The sequence below is a fragment of the Periplaneta americana genome, chromosome 10 (genome assembly GCF_040183065.1).
Source record: "Periplaneta americana isolate PAMFEO1 chromosome 10, P.americana_PAMFEO1_priV1, whole genome shotgun sequence".
Lineage (NCBI taxonomy): Eukaryota > Metazoa > Arthropoda > Insecta > Blattodea > Blattidae > Periplaneta > Periplaneta americana.
Genome location: NC_091126.1, coordinates 181,492,915 through 181,514,147, shown reverse-complemented (window position 1 = coordinate 181,514,147; position 21,233 = coordinate 181,492,915). Strand labels below are relative to the sequence as shown.

At 36.6% G+C, this 21,233-nt stretch overlaps 1 protein-coding gene across 2 annotated transcripts in view; it reads left to right on the top strand.

Annotated features, from left to right (window-relative positions):
• The window catches only part of LOC138708222 (2-hydroxyacyl-CoA lyase 2-like), a 67,688-nt gene extending 58,264 nt beyond the window's left edge, over nucleotides 1-9,424 (top strand). For both annotated transcript variants that reach the window (XM_069838554.1, XM_069838553.1), the window contains one exon: nucleotides 8,084-9,424. In XM_069838554.1, the coding sequence (XP_069694655.1) occupies nucleotides 8,084-8,266 (183 nt within the window). In that variant the 3' untranslated portion in view covers nucleotides 8,267-9,424. The remainder of the gene's footprint in view (nucleotides 1-8,083) is intronic.
• The last annotated feature ends 11,809 nt before the right edge of the window (nucleotides 9,425-21,233 follow it).

The following is a 21,233-nucleotide window of genomic DNA, read 5'->3' as shown; positions in this document are numbered from 1 at the left end:
CCTTCACCAAACTCTGGAGTTCGTACCAATCGTTTGTGACCAGCATTATGTCTGATCCTCTCACATGCGATGTGTCATTGATTCCTCTTGCTCCACCACGGGCCATGTGCATGCCTGGTCATACTGTGTACAAACATGTCTGTGGTATGATTCGTCGCCCCCTGTTATTTATGGACGCAGTTTAGTGGTGGTGAATTTAAACTTCACCAAACAACCAGGCTCTACAACTGTAATTACCAATTTCCTATCTCACATCTGTCCACACCTGTGGAGTAATGGTCAACGCGTCTGGCTGCGAAACCAGGTGGCCCGGGTTCGAATCCCGGTCGGGGCAAGTTATCTGGTTGAGGTTTTTTCCGGTGTTTTCCCTCAACCCAATACGAGCAAATGCTGGGTAACTTTCGGTGCTGGACTTCAGACTCATTTCACCGGCATTATCACCATTTCATTCAGATGCTAAATAACCTGAGATGTTGATACAGCGTCGTAAAATAACCCAATAAAATAAAAATAAATATCTTACATCTACTCTTGCACATCACAGACTTTTGCAACGTAAATTTTCTGCACTCTGTATGTACAGCATATATCTCCCATTTTTTCCCCCATTTGCTTTAGATGCATTGTAAATTTTAATTGTTATATTCTGACTTTGTTATTGTTTTCATAAAGTGCCAGTCCTTTATGTAATTTTATTAATAGTTTAGAATCCTGAGGCCTTTTGCTGTAGTAATGATAGCTGCTTTTGAATCTGGTAGTATAGCAAACTTATCAAATTTATCAGTTCAAAACAGGAAATTTTGTAAGCTTAAAAGAATGGAGTCCACATCTGTGGAGTAACGGTTAGCACGTCTGGCTGCGAAACCAAATGGCCCAGGTTCAAATCCCAGTCAGGGCAAGTTACCTGGTTGAGGTTTTTTCTTGGGTAACTTTCAGTGCTGGACCCCGGGCTCATTTCACTGGCATTATCACCATCTCATTCAGACGCTAAATAACCAAAGATGTTGATACAGCGTCGTAAAATAACCCACTAAAAAAACTAGCTGAATAACACCTTTTAAAATTAAATAGTATTCGGTGTCAAATAACCCTAAGGGTGTTTTTTTATTAGTAAAATTTTCTTCAGTTGAGGAAGTTGTCGTTAGAATCCAAGTTACTGTTTGTCACTCTGCCCTGTGCTGACATTGACTTTAACTAAAAAATTTAATGAATTATTTTGAACATGAGAGTAATGCTTCAATTTCACACTAACACACTATTTTCTGTACTCCCCAGTCATCTTTCATCCCTTCAGAGAATATCTTCTTACCATGGGCTGTTCACTTGCAAGAAGCAGTTCCACTTAGTTGTATATTGTGACAACAAGCAGCATGTTAATTATTATAGTAGAGTACCGTATTTCTATTAATAATTATTATTTTAATATAGTGATTTTAATAACGGCTGAACCTGCCACGAAAATACAGTTTTAGCAGTGAATGGGATGATCAGTATTATTGTTTACAGTATCTGTTCCAAAATGACATAGAACAGCAATTTCTTACAAATCATTACTTCATTAGTGAATTTCCTGTGAATTCTGAACCAAGAAAGCACAAAGTGAGGGATTTTTTGAGTCTTTGGTTATTATTGTTGTTTAGTCAACTGTCCAAAGACAGGTCTGAATCTCACAAATGATACCAACAAGACACCACTTATGAGGCAACTAGGCCAGGAGATGATGGGGTAGGGTGGCCAGTTCCTTTCCCTCTCCATTGCATACATCGCCGATTAGCTACATATTACACTAATCAGACTTCAGATAGATACAAACAATTGTCTTCCTCTGACACATATTGTCAAGTGAGATGTATTGTCTGATAATAGATGTACTTATCAGCCAGAACCTCAATCAGTGGTATGGTTATTATTAGCATTGTTCAATTCTTTGATGATAAATTCTTTATTGTAATTGTTATTTCAAGAATGGATTTGAGGGAGGTGGGATATGATGATAGAGACTGGATTAATTTTACTCAGGATAGGGATCGATAGTGGGCTTGTATGAGGGTGGCATTGAACCTCTGGGTTCCTTAAAAGCCATTTGTTAGTAAGGGTTATTAACTTGATATATTCTTTTTTTTTTTTCTTAGTTGTATTTTATTCTTTTTCAGGACTTGTACATAATTTGTAAATATTAGCATAGTGTTGATTGAAATTGTTGCCTGTTTCACTGTCGTTTTTAAGATGTTTAATACTATGTACAAAAGCAGTTTTTGAGTGATCTTCATTTTTTATTATGTATAAATGTGTATGCTTTTTGGCTATCTGTTGTATAAAATTATTGAAATACCTTCTTTTAATAGTATTCATTTCTTTTTTTTTTTTTTTTTTTTAATTGAGCACTTAATTTTCTCCAGTTCTTGGTATTTATTGAATCTTTTTGTTTTTGCTCTAAATGTTTCATGTTTTCAAGTTGTGTACACCATAAGGGTTTGTAATTTTTAATTATTTCTCTTTGTATATAATTTTGACCATGTTCAAAACTTTTTAACAAAATTCTTTAGATCTGTGCAGATTCATTCAGAGGTTCTTCAATTATGGACTCAGTTCGCTGTAGACTCGTAATTTAGTTTCCTTGAAATTTCAACTAGGTTTGAAATACATTGGAGCAAAATTATTATTATTATTTTAAGTTTAATATTAGCGAGTATAGCTGTGTGTCTAGAACTGGGACCTTTTGAGATTTGTTTGGAAGTTCGAGCATAAAAGTAAAAAAATACAAAAAGTAGATGCAGATTTAGTACCAAAAGCAGAGTAATGGATATAAGTTGCAAGACACTTCTTATGATAATGTACAATTTTCCTGGCACAAGTGAGTATCAAAATCCCACAATAGCTATTTGGTAGTATTGGAGGCTATTTTAATATGTTCAATACAGTAGAACCCGTGTTATCCATTTTAATGAAGGCGGTGGACCAAACAGTTAATTGAAAAAATCGGATAATTTGTACCATAAAATATTTTTAAAAATTAAGTGCATAATACTTACACTTTCGTAATTTCATTCATGATGTTGTGTTTAGCATGATAGTGGATCAGAAGTTCACTAATTTAAGTCTGGTTTTTCCTTGTGATGACTGTCTGAGGAAAGATAGGCATAGTAGTCTCATGTAGTGGATATACACTTTGTCCCTGATTTTATTAAATTGCATACAGTTGTAATGCCATTCTCGTATTCTGATGCCGGACGAGTAACAGTTTCACTTTCTCCAAACCACTCAATTATTTGCACTTTTTAGATACTTATCAAATGCGTTTTCCTTTTTTATTAAATCGCACACAGTTGTCATGCCGATCTCGTGACGAATAATGGATTCCCTTTCCCCAAACTGCTCAATTATTTGTACTTTTTACATACTTATCAAATGCGTTTTTTTTTATTTATTAAATCACGCACAGTTGTAATGTCAATCTCGTGACGAGTAACGGTTTCCGTTTCCCTTTCCCCAAACCACTCAATTATTTGTACTTTTTAGATATTTATCAAACGCGTTTTCTTTCTTATTTTATTTATTCGCGCACAGTTGTAATGCCAGTCTTGTGACGAGTAACTGTTTCCGTTTCCCTTTCCCCAAACCACTCAATTATTTGTACTTTTTAGATATTTATCAAACGCGTTTTCTTTCTTATTTTATTTATTCGCGCACAGTTGTAATGCCAGTCTTGTGACGAGTAACTGTTTCCGTTTCCCTTTCCCCAAACCACTCAATTATTTGTACTTTTTAGATATTTATCAAACGCGTTTTCTTTCTTATTTTATTTATTCGCGCACAGTTGTAATGCCAGTCTTGTGACGAGTAACTGTTTCCGTTTCCCTTTCCCCAAACCACTCAATTATTTGTACTTTTTAGATATTTATCAAACGCGTTTTCTTTCTTATTTTATTTATTCGCGCACAGTTGTAATGCCAGTCTTGTGACGAGTAACTGTTTCCGTTTCCCTTTCCCCAAACCACTCAATTATTTGTACTTTTTAGATATTTATCAAACGCGTTTTCTTTCTTATTTTATTTATTCGCGCACAGTTGTAATGCCAGTCTTGTGACGAGTAACTGTTTCCGTTTCCCTTTCCCCAAACCACTCAATTATTTGTACTTTTTAGATATTTATCAAACGCGTTTTCTTTCTTATTTTATTTATTCGCGCACAGTTGTAATGCCAGTCTTGTGACGAGTAACTGTTTCCGTTTCCCTTTCCCCAAACCACTCAATTATTTGTACTTTTTAGATATTTATCAAACGAGTTTTTATTTTTTTTATTTTATTAAATCGCGCACAGTTGTAATGCCAATCTCGTGACGAGTAACGGTTTCCGTTTCCCTTTCCCCAAACCACTCAATTATTTGTACTTTTTAGATATTTATCAAACGAGTTTTTTTTTTTTTTATTTTATTAAATCGCGCACAGTTGTAATGCCAATCTCGTGACGAGTAACGGTTTCCGTTTCCCTTTCCCCAAACCACTCAATTATTTGTACTTTTTAGATATTTATCAAACGAGTTTTTTTTTTTTTATTTTATTAAATCGCGCACAGTTGTAATGCCAATCTCGTGACGAGTAACGGTTTCCGTTTCCCTTTCCCCAAACCACTCAATTATTTGTACTTTTTAGATATTTATCAAACGAGTTTTTTTTTTTTTTATTTTATTAAATCGCGCACAGTTGTAATGCCAATCTCGTGACGAGTAACGGTTTCCGTTTCCCTTTCCCCAAACCACTCAATTATTTGTACTTTTTAGATATTTATCAAACGCGTTTTCTTTCTTATTTTATTTATTCGCGCACAGTTGTAATGCCAGTCTTGTGACGAGTAACGGTTTCCGTTTCCCTTTCCCCAAACCACTCAATTATTTGTACTTTTTAGATACTTATCAAACGCGTTCGTTTTCTTTTGACACCTGTAGAAAACATTTTACCTCTAAGTTACGCAGTAAGATCACTGGAACAGTAGGACAAGTACTGAATGGTGCATGGGTTTTCTATAAATTGTGCGGAAGTTCTTAGGTCATATCTTTGAAAGCAAGTTCGAGAAAGGACCCACACTACTTCATTATCTCCTGGCCTAGTTGCCTCATAAGTGGTGCCTTGTTGGTATCACTTGTGAGGTTCAGACCTGTCTTCAGACAGCTGACTAAACAACACTAACAACAATATAGAGTACAGCACCACATATTTCATTTTGCATCAAAAAAAAAAAAAAGAGCGAGCGAAAGACAGTCGGACAATCTGCCAGTCAGTTAATAGGGTGACATAATTGGGGTTCTACTGTATTAGGGCAGTGTTTGTTAAAAATAATATTGAAGTGTTGTGGATTTGAACATTCCGTTTTATTTGATTGGAACTGATCTACACAACATGCTTTCATTTCTTCTCATTTTGTTTTCTCTTTGTTCCTCTGTAAAATGGATTTGACTTAATCCGGCATTCCCTCTTTAGAGCACAGAGAAATAACTTAAAATTGTAAGAATAAAGAAGTGAAATGTTTATATGGCATGCATGGTGACAGAGGCGTATATGAGCTTCAAAACAACAATTAACACGATCAGTTAAGAAGCCATTGATAGCTCGTCACAGTACCTTGGATGAAGTATTTTCCTTTCAGCAACAACTTTACCTTTGAAAATAAGAAATAATTGCAGGACTTCAAAATCTGGCGGATATGGTGGTTGAGCATAGTTTGTGATATCTCAAGTGACGGTTACAGTACGTGGCACAAGTTGTTTTTGTTACGATCCTTACTAGTAATATAGAAGGTAATCGACAGTGAACAATTTCAAGGGAAAATTGTTCCAGGGCCTGGTATCAAACCCGAGACCTTTGGCTGCATGCACCAATGCTCGATCGACTGAGCTATGCATGAACTCTACCAGACTCCAGCTCAATTATTCCCTTTTATATCCACATACCTCAAGCGGGTTGACAAGGGAATTTCTCTTGAAATTATTAGTCAGCTTTACAGGGAGCTATTCACGTCACTGTTCATTAGGGTGGAGTAAATCTATACATGAAATGGTTTTTTTTATATTTTTTCTAAATATAATAGTTGCAAAAATCTGTCTTTTCACTTAACTTAGGAATGTGAAAAGTATGGAATTTCTATTTTTAATTTTTGAGTTGCCCCAAGGGCTTTGAAGTTCCTTAAAATCATAATTTTTTTTGCCTTTTTCTATATATGTTCTATTTTATTTTCCATTATATAGCTAGTGAATTGCTGTAAGATCACATATTTAAACTTTCTGTGGAAGACTCTAAATTGGGGTTGCAGTATACAGAATTTTTCTGCATTCATCATGATAAGCATGAACCAGTTGTACTATTTTTGTATGACTGACTGTCGGAATAGATCCCTTTACCCAGATTTCCTTACTTTTGATAGCAACTCTTTCTGAAATCTCTCTAACAGTAGGTTCTTTTGATTTTAAGTCAGGTTTTAATTCATTTTTGACCACAGATAATATTTCATTACATCATGATAGCTAGATAATTGTGATGGGTTCAGCCCCTCCCGCATTCAGAATACAGGGCAGAAAGTCAGATTTCTTGCATTAATTAGAGCTATTCTGATTTAAATACCCTGCAACATAAGAAGAATGAATTTTCATTAATTATATTAATTATATCATACCTAAGAGTTTTGTGATTATGCCCAATTTTCTTATAAGTATATTTCAACATGAAATAACAGGGGACCAAAATTATACAGAGTCTTTTAACATGTATTTTTTAAGTATTTTCCTGATATCCTGTTCAGATTAAACCAGTGGAGAATGTTCTCTCGTTAAAAAATCTGAACCTACAAATTTTCTGAAAATTTCAAAATGTGGGTGCTCTTCGAGCACCTCTAAATATTAAGCTCGAGAAAAAATATTTTGCACTGTTCTTTATGATATCAAACCACAACTTTTCCCTGGTATTACATTTTGATTCCACAAACGTCATATTTTCACTCCCACCCTACTGTTCATTAACAGAAAACCACAATTTAAGTAACACAGAAAAAGTGTGCACTCAATGTTGCGTCTTTGATGTCTTGTCAACCCACTTGAGATATGTGGATATAAAAGGGAATAATTGAGCCGGAGTCTGGTAGAATTCCTGGGTAGCTCAGTTGGTAGAGAGTTGGTGTCCTCAGCTAAAGGTCCTGGGTTCGATACCTGGTCTCAGAACAGTTTTTTTCCTTGGAATTATTCAAGTCAGCTTTACAGGGAGTCATATTTGTGAAATCGACATTGTCTTGATTTTCGGGTTTCTGAAAATTCAGCTACTTCATTTTCCATGAGCTTTCCTACTTCCATTCTGCACATTGATATTTTGCTTCCTTACCTGTCGTGATTGATTGAAAATTTGTTTATGAATATGAATTATATCCTTAGCATTCAGATGATGTAGATATAGTTTGGACTTCTGCCATTGATTTCCATGATGTTTCGAAGGTTGTTTTTATCTTCGTCTTCTGTTGGAAAAAAAGAAAGTAATAAAGAGAAGGGAAAGGGTGTTGGCTAAATCTACTTTACAGAACCTTATTTAACGTAAATTGGGATTGAATTAGCCACTGAGCAGGAAACCTCTTCTCTTCTCTCATCTTCTCAATGGTCCACCATTGCTTTCTTCCCATTTAGAACAATTTCTTTCGTATGCCGTATTTATTGATTTTCTCTCAAGCTGCAAGGAACCAATCATGCACAGGCCTCACTTATGACTGAAAGTGATTGCCCAGGTCTTAAACCATCTTCCAGATCTCCGTGGTCTTCTTTGAAACAAGCAAACCATTGACTGAACATTTGTACTGATATACTTGCTGCATCAATATCACTGCTTCTCAGTAGTTGATACATAATAACGTAGTAATGTAGTCTCCTTATTCACCAGACAGTATTGATGGTAGAATGATGAAGGTGAGATTGAATTGTCGATAAATGGTGGAATAATGGCAGGAAAAGCAGAGGTACAATTGAAAAATAATATGTAAGGAAATATTTCGTAATCGATAATAATAACATGAGAGATATTTTGTAATATATTCCTTATGTTCTTGTTTACAGTACACGGACTACCAAGATGTCGCCAAAGGATATGGAGGGAAAGGATTTTTGGTATCAGAGGATTCTGCAGACATAGGTTCCATCTTCAAAGACGCTCAGAAACTTTGTAAAGAAGGAAATACTGTATTAGTAAATGCATTAATTGGGACGAGCAAGTTCCGTGAAGGTAGTATATCAGTGTAATGGCATTATATATATCAGCATGTTTCTCTAGAGAAGTTTCAGTAACTTGTGTGGTGGGAGTATCGCCTTTCTATATTTAGGCAAATATGATTTTACTTACTTTGGGGTTTTCATTTCTTAATTGGTTACTTTTTCCGTAGCATAGCAGCTAGGCACTTCTTTTAGAGGCTGGAACAGATATTAGTGTGTTGATTGTCATAATGCCCATGTAATAAAATATTGGATGCTTGAAATTTATGCAATTGGCAGCTCTAAGACTGGCTACAAATGGATTTTACTATTTTAAAATGCAATGTAAATTTTTTACTCCATCTAATATTCACATATTATGAAGGAAACGTTATTAGTACATTATCTTGTATTACACATTTTCTACCTATCTCTGCATGTCTGACTTCAGAAGTTATAAAAATTGAATAATGATATCCATAAAAAAGTGAAGAATTGCGAAAAGTAATACAGTTCTTATTAAGACTATCAAAATAACGAGAAAGAAGTAATGATGAGTCTACAAACTCTTTGCTACTTCTATCATGCTAGTGCATAGTAAGAAGTAAGAATTTGACATTGAACAAAATATTTGGCATTTAATTTATCTGGCAGGGGATTAAATGGATGGAGTTGCAATAAGAGATCAACCGATAAAAACGTGTTTTCGAGATATTCACCATTGAAGTAAATTTGGTTATGTATTAAATAATTTATGCAAGACATATTGTCATATTCACACTATTACAAAAAGTAGCACAAATAATAATAAAAAAAGACTAACCAATTTTTAGTAAAAGACTAGCAGTTGAGTTAATATTGCAAAGCAAAATAAATAAATTAGTTTCATTCAAACGAATTTTGCTTATAAATGACAGCAGAGTGCAGATATCGCATTCTTGATTTTTTTCTGATTTAAATAATCCAGCCAACAACAGATTTGTGCAAATATATATTTTTTTCAAAATGTAGGTCACTCTATTGTTGCGTATCTTCATCCAAATGTTCTGATTTGTGCCAAAAATGTCCAGTAACAATAAAGTTTGTATTTATTGAAGAAAAACGTGATACTTGGCTTGAGAAGACAAATATATCCATTGTATATCATTTGCCTTTTAAAACATTGCATTTTTTGTGGCATTTTAATAAAGTGTGAGATGTTGTATGTTGCACTTGCATTTATTATGATAGTATACTTCGATTTAAAATGTTTTTCATTTTGTTCTTGTCACAGCTATGTAAAAATTTTGAGAGTATTGAGGCACACAACAGAGGAAATTGTATGTGTGTATATAATGTCATTCGCAAAAGAAATAAGTACCTTACCTAAATCATAAATGAGGAGCATCGTTTCAAAACGTATTATGTGCAGCTTACAATTTTTTTTACACGAACGACGAAAAACTGGATTACTCGTAAACCGGAGAAGTTTTCAAAACACTACAAAATACTATATTTAAGTACTGGTTTCACAGTTTACAAATATGACGACTTGGAACCATCAGACTTCACAGCATGAAAGATAAATAAATAGAAAGTAACAAATTTAATTTCGTCCACTGGGGGACTTAATACGTTTTGAAACGATGCTCCTCAAATGCATTTTGTACACTAAACAATAATTGCAGTTTTGAATCCTAGGAAAGAATGTAGAACTGTTACTGATTCTGAAGATAATTGGCGTGTTCATTATATATTCTTATATAATTTAGCAACCTATATGTTGAATTATAAAATTCGGCTGCTATTCTTGCTACTATGGATTATAACTAAATGAAACACATATTACCAGTTTTTTGTTGATAATTTTGTAATATTATTTCATCATCAAAATTTATTGTAATCTGTTATGAGTGAGATACCGTATGGTGCTTCACTTCTCTGTTCATAGCACAGCTTATATGTTGGTAAAATGTCGGCCTAATTTGTAATATTCACAAAAAATTAACGTTTACAAGTCAATAGTTTCCGGAATTGCTCTCAGTTTTATTACATTCATTCTTTGTAAAGGAAACCAATTCTTGCCACGCAGATGTTCACTTTTTGAAAATTTGTGTGCGTGCATGCACATGATGTGTGGTATCATTATGTCTGTTCATTTAGTATATATCATTTCATAGAAGAAAGGCATCTACAGTGTTACCACCTGGATGCACTCCTACCTTACTAGTTGCCAGCAGCATCATATCTAATAACCGTTTTTCATCCTGGCAGACTATAGAGGCAGGAATTCTTCAGGACTCCATTTTAGGCTCCTTGCTCTTCTCTATCTATATTAAAGGAATTGTAGATATCACATTTATGCGGATGACGTTGGACTGAGTGATAGCAATAATAGACTCTCGACTATCTCTTTCTGGTCTGAACAATTTCGACTTAACCTAAATGCATATAAATCACAGACTATTCTATTTGCGAACCACAGATTAATTCCTGATATCAACGACCCGAATATTGCACATGTGAAACTGAATAAAACAATTGATTCGTTAGTTGCATAAACAACATGAGTTCAATTTTTGTCGACATCAAGTTAAGTCCTATATAGAATTGGTAGGCTATACAGTAGATGCTTGTTTTGATGCATAAATAACATGAGTTCTTGTATTTCAAATGAGTAAGTTTGCACATTCATTTTCATGTTCTTTGCATAAATAATATCAGTCCTGGACTCGTATTGTTTATGCAACAAATGGGAGATGGCAGCAGTTACCTTTGTTTATGGCACTGATTTCACTTTAGACTTTTCTTTGTTTTATATTATCAATCATTAGTGCTACAGCCTTGCTTGATGTGTTCAAGTGATTAACAGAATACATAATGTCAAAGAAAAAAACCTGCTAATCTTCAGAATAAGGTTTTCAATATCAATATACAAATTTCATACAGCCATATCTGGAACAGTTGTGCAAAACATGGACCAAACAGTTGGCTTTCACTAGATCAGGTTTTTTCTCCTTCAGCTTTTCAGTGACACTGCAGTGTTTGTCGTAGCTTATTAACTGCTGAGTATGAACACTCAACTTATTGTCTTTAATATATCATGAGATATTACTTCAGAAAACCTGTCACCGTTTTCATAAAAATCAATGAAGCATGATTCCATTCCATTTTCTAAGCTGAAGTAGGCCTACAAAAGTAAAATAGGGAAACGTTTGATGTTACCTTTGTCACTTGCATCAGTTGCCACTGCGAAATGTTATTAACAATTTCAATTGTTCGGTTCAAAACTGAAGTTGGACTAATACTTCTGATACTGCCTTGCTCCTTCCTGGCTATCTTAAACTCATGAAAACCTTATTTAGTTTGATTGTGCAATCCGAACTTCGGAAAGAATGGTGATGTTTTTACAGAGTGATACACCAATGTCATTTCTGATGCCGGTAAGGGTTAACGTAGTGGGCTTAAATGCATGAGCTAGGAACCTGTTCAGTTTATGTAAGTGATGGGTTTTTCACCTTTACATTTGTTTGAACAATCAACATTACCACATTTGCAAAATGTACGAAACACATACCTTTCACTAATATGACTTTTTTTTTTCTTAAGAAATTTCATCTTGAACCATTCGTCCTGGACTGTACACCTTCTTTTCGGCATGTTTATGCCGAACCAGAAAAATGTTGTAACTTCATTAAAATAACACAAAACACTTACAATGTAAAAGTGATAATAATGCAAAGGGAGCACTCTTCTTTGAATGGCGGAACCGGATTAACGTTAGTTAACATTTACTCTAATAACTAGCATTGCTATCAAGAAGAAATGGTCCACACCTGTGGAGTAACGGTCAGCGCGTCTGGCTGCGAAACCAGGTGGCCCGGGTTCGAATCCCGGTCGGGGCAAGTTACCTGGTTGAGGTTTTTTCCGGGGTTTTCCCTCAACCCAATATGAGAAAATGCTGGGTAACTTTCGGTGCTGGACCCCGGACTCATTTCACCGGCATTATCACCTTCATATCATTCAGACGCTAAATAACCTAGATGTTGATACAGCGTCGTAAAATAACCCAATAAAATAAAAAAAAATAAATAAAGAAGAAATGAAGCTAAGAAGACTATTCAAATTGTGAACATGCGGAGTGTAATTCCTAAACTATTACTGTGTTCACCATGTAGATGCAGAGAGGCCTAATCACTTTAGCAACCATATTCTGAAGCAAGCAATTTTCACAGCATGTTATTTCTTTTAAAAAAACATTTTCGTGTTATAAATATGACATTATCAACCAATAATTGTTAAAATCTGGACAGCAGTGGCAAAGCATCCATAGACACACTGGAAGCAGTGCTTTCTCGTCTCCTTTCTAACACTGACGATTTTATTTTATTTATTTTTCCTTTTATGATTTGCCCAATAACATAATTCTCTCATTATGGAACTGCGTCTATTTCCATTAAAGATGGATTTCGTTCTCGGAATGCAATCTATAGTGAGACCGATAAATTAGTCTAACCCAGCCCATTCCTCCACTGCTCACATCGGCCTGCGTTCCTCCTAGCCACCACTTCTGACCCACCTCACTCCTCCACTGCTCACATCGGCCTGCGTTCCTCCTAGCCACCACTTCTGACCCACCTCACTCCTCCACTGCTCACATCGGCCTGCATTCCTCCTAGCCACCACTTCTGACCCACCTTACTCCTCCACTGCTCACATCGGCCTGCGTTCCTCCTAGCCACCACTTCTGACCCACCTCACTCCTCCACTGCTCACATCGGCCTGCGTTCCTCCTAGCCACCACTTCTGACCCACCTCACTCCTCCACTGCTCACATCGGCCTGCGTTCCTCCTAGCCACCACTTCTGACCCACCTCACTCCTCCACTGCTCACATCGGCCTGCGTTCCTCCTAGCCACCACTTCTGACCCACCTCACTCCTCCACTGCTCACATCGGCCTGCGTTCCTCCTAGCCATCACTTCTGACCCACCTCACTCCTCCACTGCTCACATCGGCCTGCGTTCCTCCTAGCCACCACTTCTGACCCACCTCACTCCTCCACTGCTCACATCGGCCTGCGTTCCTCCCAGCCACCACTTCTGACCCACCTCACTCCTCCACTGCTCACATCGGCCTGCGTTCCTCCTAGCCACCACTTCTGACCCACCTCACTCCTCCACTGCTCACATCGGCCTGCGTTCCTCCTAGCCACCACTTCTGACCCACCTCACTCCTCCACTGCCAGCATACCTCCTATGGAACACTACACAAAGCAAAGAGTTCCCATTCCTTAACCCCAGTGCAGTGGCTAGTTCACGTTCGCATGTTTGTGCTATGTTGAGTGTTATTTTTCTTGGTTACTTAGATGTTTGCGTGTTAAAATTAAGAACTTTGTATTAAGATGATTTCACGAGTTTCAGTGAATGCTGACTGGAATTCTTCTGAATATGTTGTGAGTGATCATAGTGTTGTTTGATATGGAGGCAGGAAGCTCAGTTGTCGGCTGCGGGCTTCCAGCATGTGGCAGTAACTCACTTCCCCCTCTCCCTGTTGTTCAGTTGACCTTCTTATTGAGCAGAAGAGTTTCAATTCATTATGTTACCAAGATAAAGTGAATATTGTTCAAAGTGGTAGGTGCTTGGGTAATCTAAAACTAGAAATTCAACAAAAAGGACGTGAAGTATTTACGCGGCACTTTAATATGAAAATGTATGATTCAACATCATAGTTACGTGGTTGTTTTGCTGGTCCTGTCTATTATTGTCAAATGAGGAAAAAGCAGGTTTTGATGATCTGACTAATTTTCATAAAGCTAAAAAAAGACATACACTTTCTCAAAGTCATACACAAGCTCAAATCCAGTTAAAGCAGTTCGGGAAAGTACGAATAAAATGTAGCTTGAATGAACACTTAACGTTTGTCAATTGAGGCCTACAATAAAACTGTTAGAAAAAACAGGTGATTAGGTACTCATTTTATTAAAGTTGCGTGTTTCTTGGGGAAACAAGAACTAGCTTTTTGCGGCCATGATGAGTCGGTAAACTCTATAAATAGAGACAAATTATGTTGAATTAATACACGAAAGGGTAGAGATGGATCCCGAACTAAAAGTTTATTTAAATAATTCAACAGTTTTTCCAGGATTCTCAAGTGATATTCAGAATGACATCATATCATATTTCAGAATACATGTATCGAGAAATTAAGAAAGATGTAAGCCAAGCCCCCTTTGTCGCTATTATCTTGGAAATCAATACAAAATCATATTCATAACTGTCTACCGTAATTTGGTATGTGAACATTGACAGTAGTATTGAGGAAAGATTCCTAGGTTTTAGGAATGTGAGGACCATTCAGCATGTTTTCAATACGTTGATGGACTTTGATTGCGAGAAAAATTTAGTTGCTCAGACTTACGATGGAGCAGATGTTATGACAAGTCAACACAGCAGGCTTCAAGTTCGGGTGTGCGAAAAATGTCCCCAAGCAATTTTTGTGCATTGCTACCCCATAGACTGAACTTGGTTCTATCACAAGCTGTTAGTTACATCAAACAGTGTAAAATATTTTTCATCACTCTCACAGGCTCTGGGACATTCTTTTCCAAATCTACAAAGAGGACAGAATCACTAGATACTGAAGTAAGAGAATGATTCCCCAAGTTTAGCTCCCACGAGATGGAACTATAACAGCAGGCTCCTAGAAACTGTGTATGAATACAAAATGAATTACACGATTTATTTCAGTCCATAAATGAAAATTCCGACAATTGGGGTTCTGATACGATTATTTCAGCTCCAGGCCTGCTTTCAAAATTGCAAGACTTTAATTTCAACTTTCTTCTTGTAGTATTCTCTTCAATTTTCCCCCACTCTGATGCACTCTTTCAAGTTCTTCAAAAAAAAGTCTTGATATTAGTTTCTGCATAAAGAGTATTGATAACTTCACTGCTCATCTTATATGGCTCAGAGAATATTTCGACTATATATGGTGTAAAACTGAAATCGTCACTTCTCATTTAGAAAGTGACAAGCTGCCCACAAACCACACAAAGAGAGCTAGACTAGAAACTGTTTCAGGCGATGATAGGAAATCTTCATATAGAAGATGTTTTTCGAAATAATTTATATTATGAATGCTAACATTAACCTCAGATTCAGCCGAACTTTTGTAATATCATATTGCCGTTAACATGGTCTACAGATAACTCATCCATTTTACCAGCACATGAAAACTATTTACTTCACCAACCCTTTCACTGTCCAAACATTCTTCTGCATTGAAAATAGGAAGCAGGGCCAGCAGTATAAAGAACATGACTTTCTACAGCCACATAGCCATGTATTATTTTCATACCTTCTTTAAAACATCGTACTTTGATTTTTGTTGGTGTAACAATTGCACATTTTGTTTCCTGACACATTATTCAATATAAAAGGGTTAAAACATTTGAAGAGTACAGGAGAAAAACAATCAAAGTCACAGTTCTCTTAAGGGTGATATTATTATCTAATTCAGTATATTATTGCAAAATTTAGTCTTTTTTTCTTATCAAAACTGGTAAAGGAGAATTATCACCACAGATACTTTTTCATTAGGAACAGCAATAAATTTTGCAGTAATACCACAGTCTACTATATACAGTCATGAAGCTTGAGTTTTGAGGGTGCTAGAAACAATAGACTGTGACGGTTCTATTTTGCAATGCCTGTAATGAGGCAATATTAGCGATCCTAGTGGTGAGCAACTATCTAATATTTGCATATTTACTACGTATTGAGCTTCGCAACTGTATATGTACTAGACTGTGGTAATACACTGAATTAGATGATATCACCCTTAAGAGAATTGTGACTTCGATTGTTTTTCCCCTATACTTTTCATTTGCTTACTGCTCATAACTATTCTTTTCTCAGCTAACATAGTCATGGAGATGGAACAGAGTAAGATATGACCTATGCCTCCATCATGAGCGCGATTCAGAATTTACCCCGATAATGTGGCCCGGCCCTATGTTAGGACCAACCAGCCACAGTATTTAGGTGTAGCTCTATGTAGTGATGAGCACTAAATTCCAGTCTGTTGTACTAACATCTAGAGCAGGCATGCCAGAAATGAGACACTAAATGTGCAGTATATTGCGCGGGATCATCGGTATGTGCAGATTGTTTCATTCACGTGTTGCTCTTCCCAATTGACATTTGAACATTATAAAAACACTTAGGAGAAGGACAAAACACAGTTATTGTCAGTGTCTATATTTGACAATTGTGACACAAGAAACATTATTTATTAACATGATTTGTATACAGTATTTGAAGGAAATATAGGCCCTAAATATTGCAATAATTTCGAAACAAAAAACGAACACAGTATTTCATCAAGCATTATTGGGACCAATGGTACACAAATGTCAAAGAAAATATTTTACTCCCAGTTACATGCAGTAGGGCATTGTGAGATTTTTACACTGAAATCATTTCCTTGCTGTATGTCAATATAAATTAACATTAATATTAATAAATTGTATAAATTAAGCTTGGAATTTAAATTTACATATAGTTTACTTGGAAAACGTTGAGAGCAAGTATCAGCAAGTTGGAAGCATTACTGAAAGAAGTTAAAACCATAGTTCACAAGCTGTGAAGCGACAACTTTCTCTTTATGTCAGGTTTAAAGAATTATTAACGTAAGTGTATTAATATAATATAGTTATGTGAGATGGAAAATTTTATCATATTTTTCCAGAAAATTTTTCCGCCTTGCAAATAGCTGTTTTCTTTGCTCCCTTACAGCCTCAAGAGCCTCACATGTATTCCTCACTCGGTATTCTTATCACTAATCACTTTATCAAATGGAAGTCGTAAGTCTTTTTACTTCTGATGGTTTTGTTAGTACAGACTCCAAAACAACGCCATTGTCAAGTTTGTTTTGCCATGAGAGTACTGATTAAGAAATAAGTGCTGGCGAATATCATAGTTTGAGAACTTTACTAATCTCATCTAAACTGTCGCAACACTTTTAGCTCCACGTGGACTGATGAAAGCCTTTCATTTTTAAATAATTATTGTTGGCTGAGAAAAACATTATAACAATTATGTTATGTGATTCGTGATTTCTCTTCTTCATTATATCTGTGGAATCCTCACTTTATTTTTCATAAAGCATTCACAGTCACAGGTCCACACCTGTGGAATAACGGTTAGCGCGTCTGGCCATGAAACCAGGTGGCCCTGGTTCGATTCCCGGTTGGGACAAATTACCTGGTTGAGGTTTTTTCCGGGGTTATACCTCAACCCAATATGAGCAATGCTGGGTAACTTTCGGTGCTGGACCCCAGACTCATTTCACCGGCATTATCACCTTCATCTCATTCAGACGCTAAATAACCTAAGCTGTTGATAAAGCGTCGTAAAATAACCCACTAAAATAAAATAAAAGAATTCACAGTCACAGCTCAATCAGCAGCTGTACTAAAACTGTGTTACTGAAAAAAAAAAAAAAAAGCTGATCTGATACTACAGGTACTGTTCAGCTCTGTCGCAGTCCCCTCCAAGCCGATTCACTCCCTTCAGGTAGGGGAATAGAAAGTGCACATTGCACAGAGACAACTGCACAATGTTCAGGGCTTTGACATTCCTAATCAAGAGGTTCTGTGCTCTTTACTGTAACACTTCACATTTTGTCGAAATATCATAACGATTTAAGGGTAGTTGTAATTATTGTCTTTGAACCTGTTGAACCTCGTGCTCTGAGGCTGGAGGTCTGGGTTTGGGATGACCTGCAAGTCACAAGTTATACTAAAGATGTTGATTTGCTAATTATCAACTGTTATCGCGTGTTTATCAGCTTTGGTGGTATTTTGAGACCGAAAATTAGCTCTTTAAAACCTGACATTCATATTAAATTTGACTGAAACTTTGGAAGAAATGGAACTACATAATGAGCCGAAACAGGATTCGAGCCCATTATGTATGTCAGGGAAAAGATTCTTAACATACCAGATTATCCTGTTTTAATTCCCTTCCAGATAAAGACATGATGATTTTATCGACTTTTAATGTTGTGATCTGGTAGCTAGAGCGTTGGACTTATAATCCTGTGAACGCGGCTTCAATGCTCCATGCATTCTCGATGTATTACTTGTGTTGGTCTAGGTGACACAGGAGCTCTGGTTTCCCACTGGCTTTGCAACATCAAGGGTGTAGCATAGACCATCTTTCTATATTGCACCCTGGGCAATGATTTTGTCAGTAAATTGGTAAACACAACTGGTTTTAAGTGTGTGGATGACGAACAGTCAAGTACCACCGTTAGTAAAAATAAATCACCTCGACTGGATCTGAACCCGCGAATTTCGGCCAGTATGGTAACCACTAGACTGCTGAGGATGAAGTTGCAATTTTTGCGGCAACATTTTCAGTAAGTGTTCTCTAATATGACTACGGTACCAAGAATAAATGAAAGAGAATTGAATCAATTTAAATGGGGAAGGCTATGACAGCCCTAGCACTGCGACCTGAAAGAACTAGTCATAATATCTTATCAGTCCAATAGTTTGATGTTCTTGATGAACTGAATCAAACTACATATTGGGACAGTTGATAGCTCAAGCTTTGAAAAGTGTTTTCCAAAGATGAGAGCTCTTTCATGAGTGAGTGCACGTAGTGATAGTGATCGATAATTTCTTGGTGTAAGCAGTCTACTATGTACAGTCACGAAGCTTGGGATGATTTTTTGCAAATCTCGCGATAGTTGCTTGGAGCGCTGTGAGTACTAGGAACAATAGACTGTGCCACAGCCATCGTGATCTAATACAAGGCCGTAAAGGTAAGCGTTCACTACATTGTATCGCATTCCTCGTACGAATCGCACGCAATGGATATTTTAAGTGCAGTGCAACGGCTCCACCTCATCGCCTCATCGGATTCCCCTGTCAGCTGTTTGAACCATGACGTCGTACGATATTGACATTGCTGAAAACAGAGGAGTTGAGGTTAGGTTAGGTCTATTAATTACGTCTGTTAGCGAATAAGAATTTATAATTGCTTCATTCGTCTTAATTGAAGAGGAAGAAACGAAAGAAATATTGGTTACATAATATATTTGCAAGAAATGACTTGATTACTGTAATGGGAACACCTCAGATTATATAATTCTTCGCAATTTTCTACACGCGAAATAAGTTTTCCGTCTGCCATTTTGGCGAGACACTGAACATGTCACAACATAATAGTAACAGTGGACCAATTAAAATTGATTTATTAAAGAAGGCTATGATCGCATGCATCGGAAAAGTTGCCCATCCGAGAAATGTGGACAGATTTGCCGAGAGGCGATGCGTCCGATACGATGTAGTGAACGCAGTTACAAAACAATTACAGCAAAGATAGTCTTTTTCCGATGCGTGTGATACAATGTAGTGAACGCTTACCTTTAACTCGCTTAACCCGATCACGAAGGGTGGCGTTTCAACCATATAAATTAGTTGGAATGCATAAACAGTAACATACATTTCTCTAAAATGTAGTGTAATTCCACTCATAAAATTTAAAACAATGATTATGACACACTTCAGACATAATTTTACTTGCGAGTTAAGGTGTAATATTATTTATGGTGTGAAAATTACGTTGTTCGTATGTGTAATATCTGCCTTTATTTCGATTAAATATTGCGAAATTATTGCACATTCATTTATGCACGATTCAATAAAGTTCAATTGCAACGCACGGATATTTAGATATGTTGAAATTATAGAATATGTTTACTGTACCAGTTGCCCCTTTCTGTCTATATTTAGTGATCTCCAATGCCTTGCCATTCATATGAAAATTATAGGTTATGTTTACTATATTTAACTTATATTCCTAAATTCGCAATCATACTGTAAATTTTTATACTGAACAACAATGTAATTTTATTATCTCAACAATAATTATCACTCTCTACAATTTAATTTCACTCCCGTAAACAATGGGATTTGCTCTCCACACAGCAACACAGCGTTCGTTATTGCACTCCACAAACGACAATGACAATTTACTTGGACTATTACGAACAACAATGAACTGTTAATCTTAACTAATATTCACAAAGCACTATTTACAACACAGAACTGTCAGTTCTCAGTTCACAGCTCGTTTGTCTTGGCTAGTTCTTCTAGCTCAGTCACTCGCGTTCACAGAATCTCGAATCCCAGACCTTCAGAGACGACCCGCTAAACTTCGAACTCAGGTTCCCCAACTGCGGTCCACTGCACTCGAACTCCGGGCTTCAGGCTCCACAGTTACGGACACAACTCAAGTCGCGCTCTGGTCTTGAAGCTGGCTTCACTGCTACACAAGACTGGCTGCTTGCTGTCCAAATCTGCCTGTAACAACACTGGCCTACTGACGGGCTGACTGAATTTCACTTGCGTCTTCTCTTTTATACAACCAAACCAGAGTTACGAGAAAGTTCGCGGTCAGAATGAATAATCTGGATATTTCCACTTCGACGGACTTCTGGATGATTCGGGAGGGTCCATCCTCCCCTTCACTCCGCACGTAGCAGTTTGCTTCCTTTCCCACTCGGCAAGTAGCAGATGCGCGCGCAACCTCCCCTCGCCGTGTCGCCGTAATACACCCCCCTCTGCCCTCTCAGCATGCAGATGCTCCCCGTACCAGCGTTTCGTCTGTCGCGCGCCCTGTCGGACACGCGTTCGAACCCCGGTGCAGCTGTCACAATACATTATAATTAAGCATAATGTCATGTATGATACCCCGGACATTCAATTTGTATTTTAATACTAAAATTGAGTACTGAATTGTTGTATTTATCTACTACTTAAGAGATCAAGTAACACAATTGTACGTAGACTAATTTCATATGAGTGGTATAGTAAATGTTTTGTCTAAAATTAAGGATGGTAGATGTGCTAAATTGAAATCACAATAAAAATTCTTTTTTATTAAACCTCAAAATAGCTTCCATTCTAAACTTGAAATGTTGACGCAAACAGATTATGTTAACATGTAAAATTCTCTTCACATTAA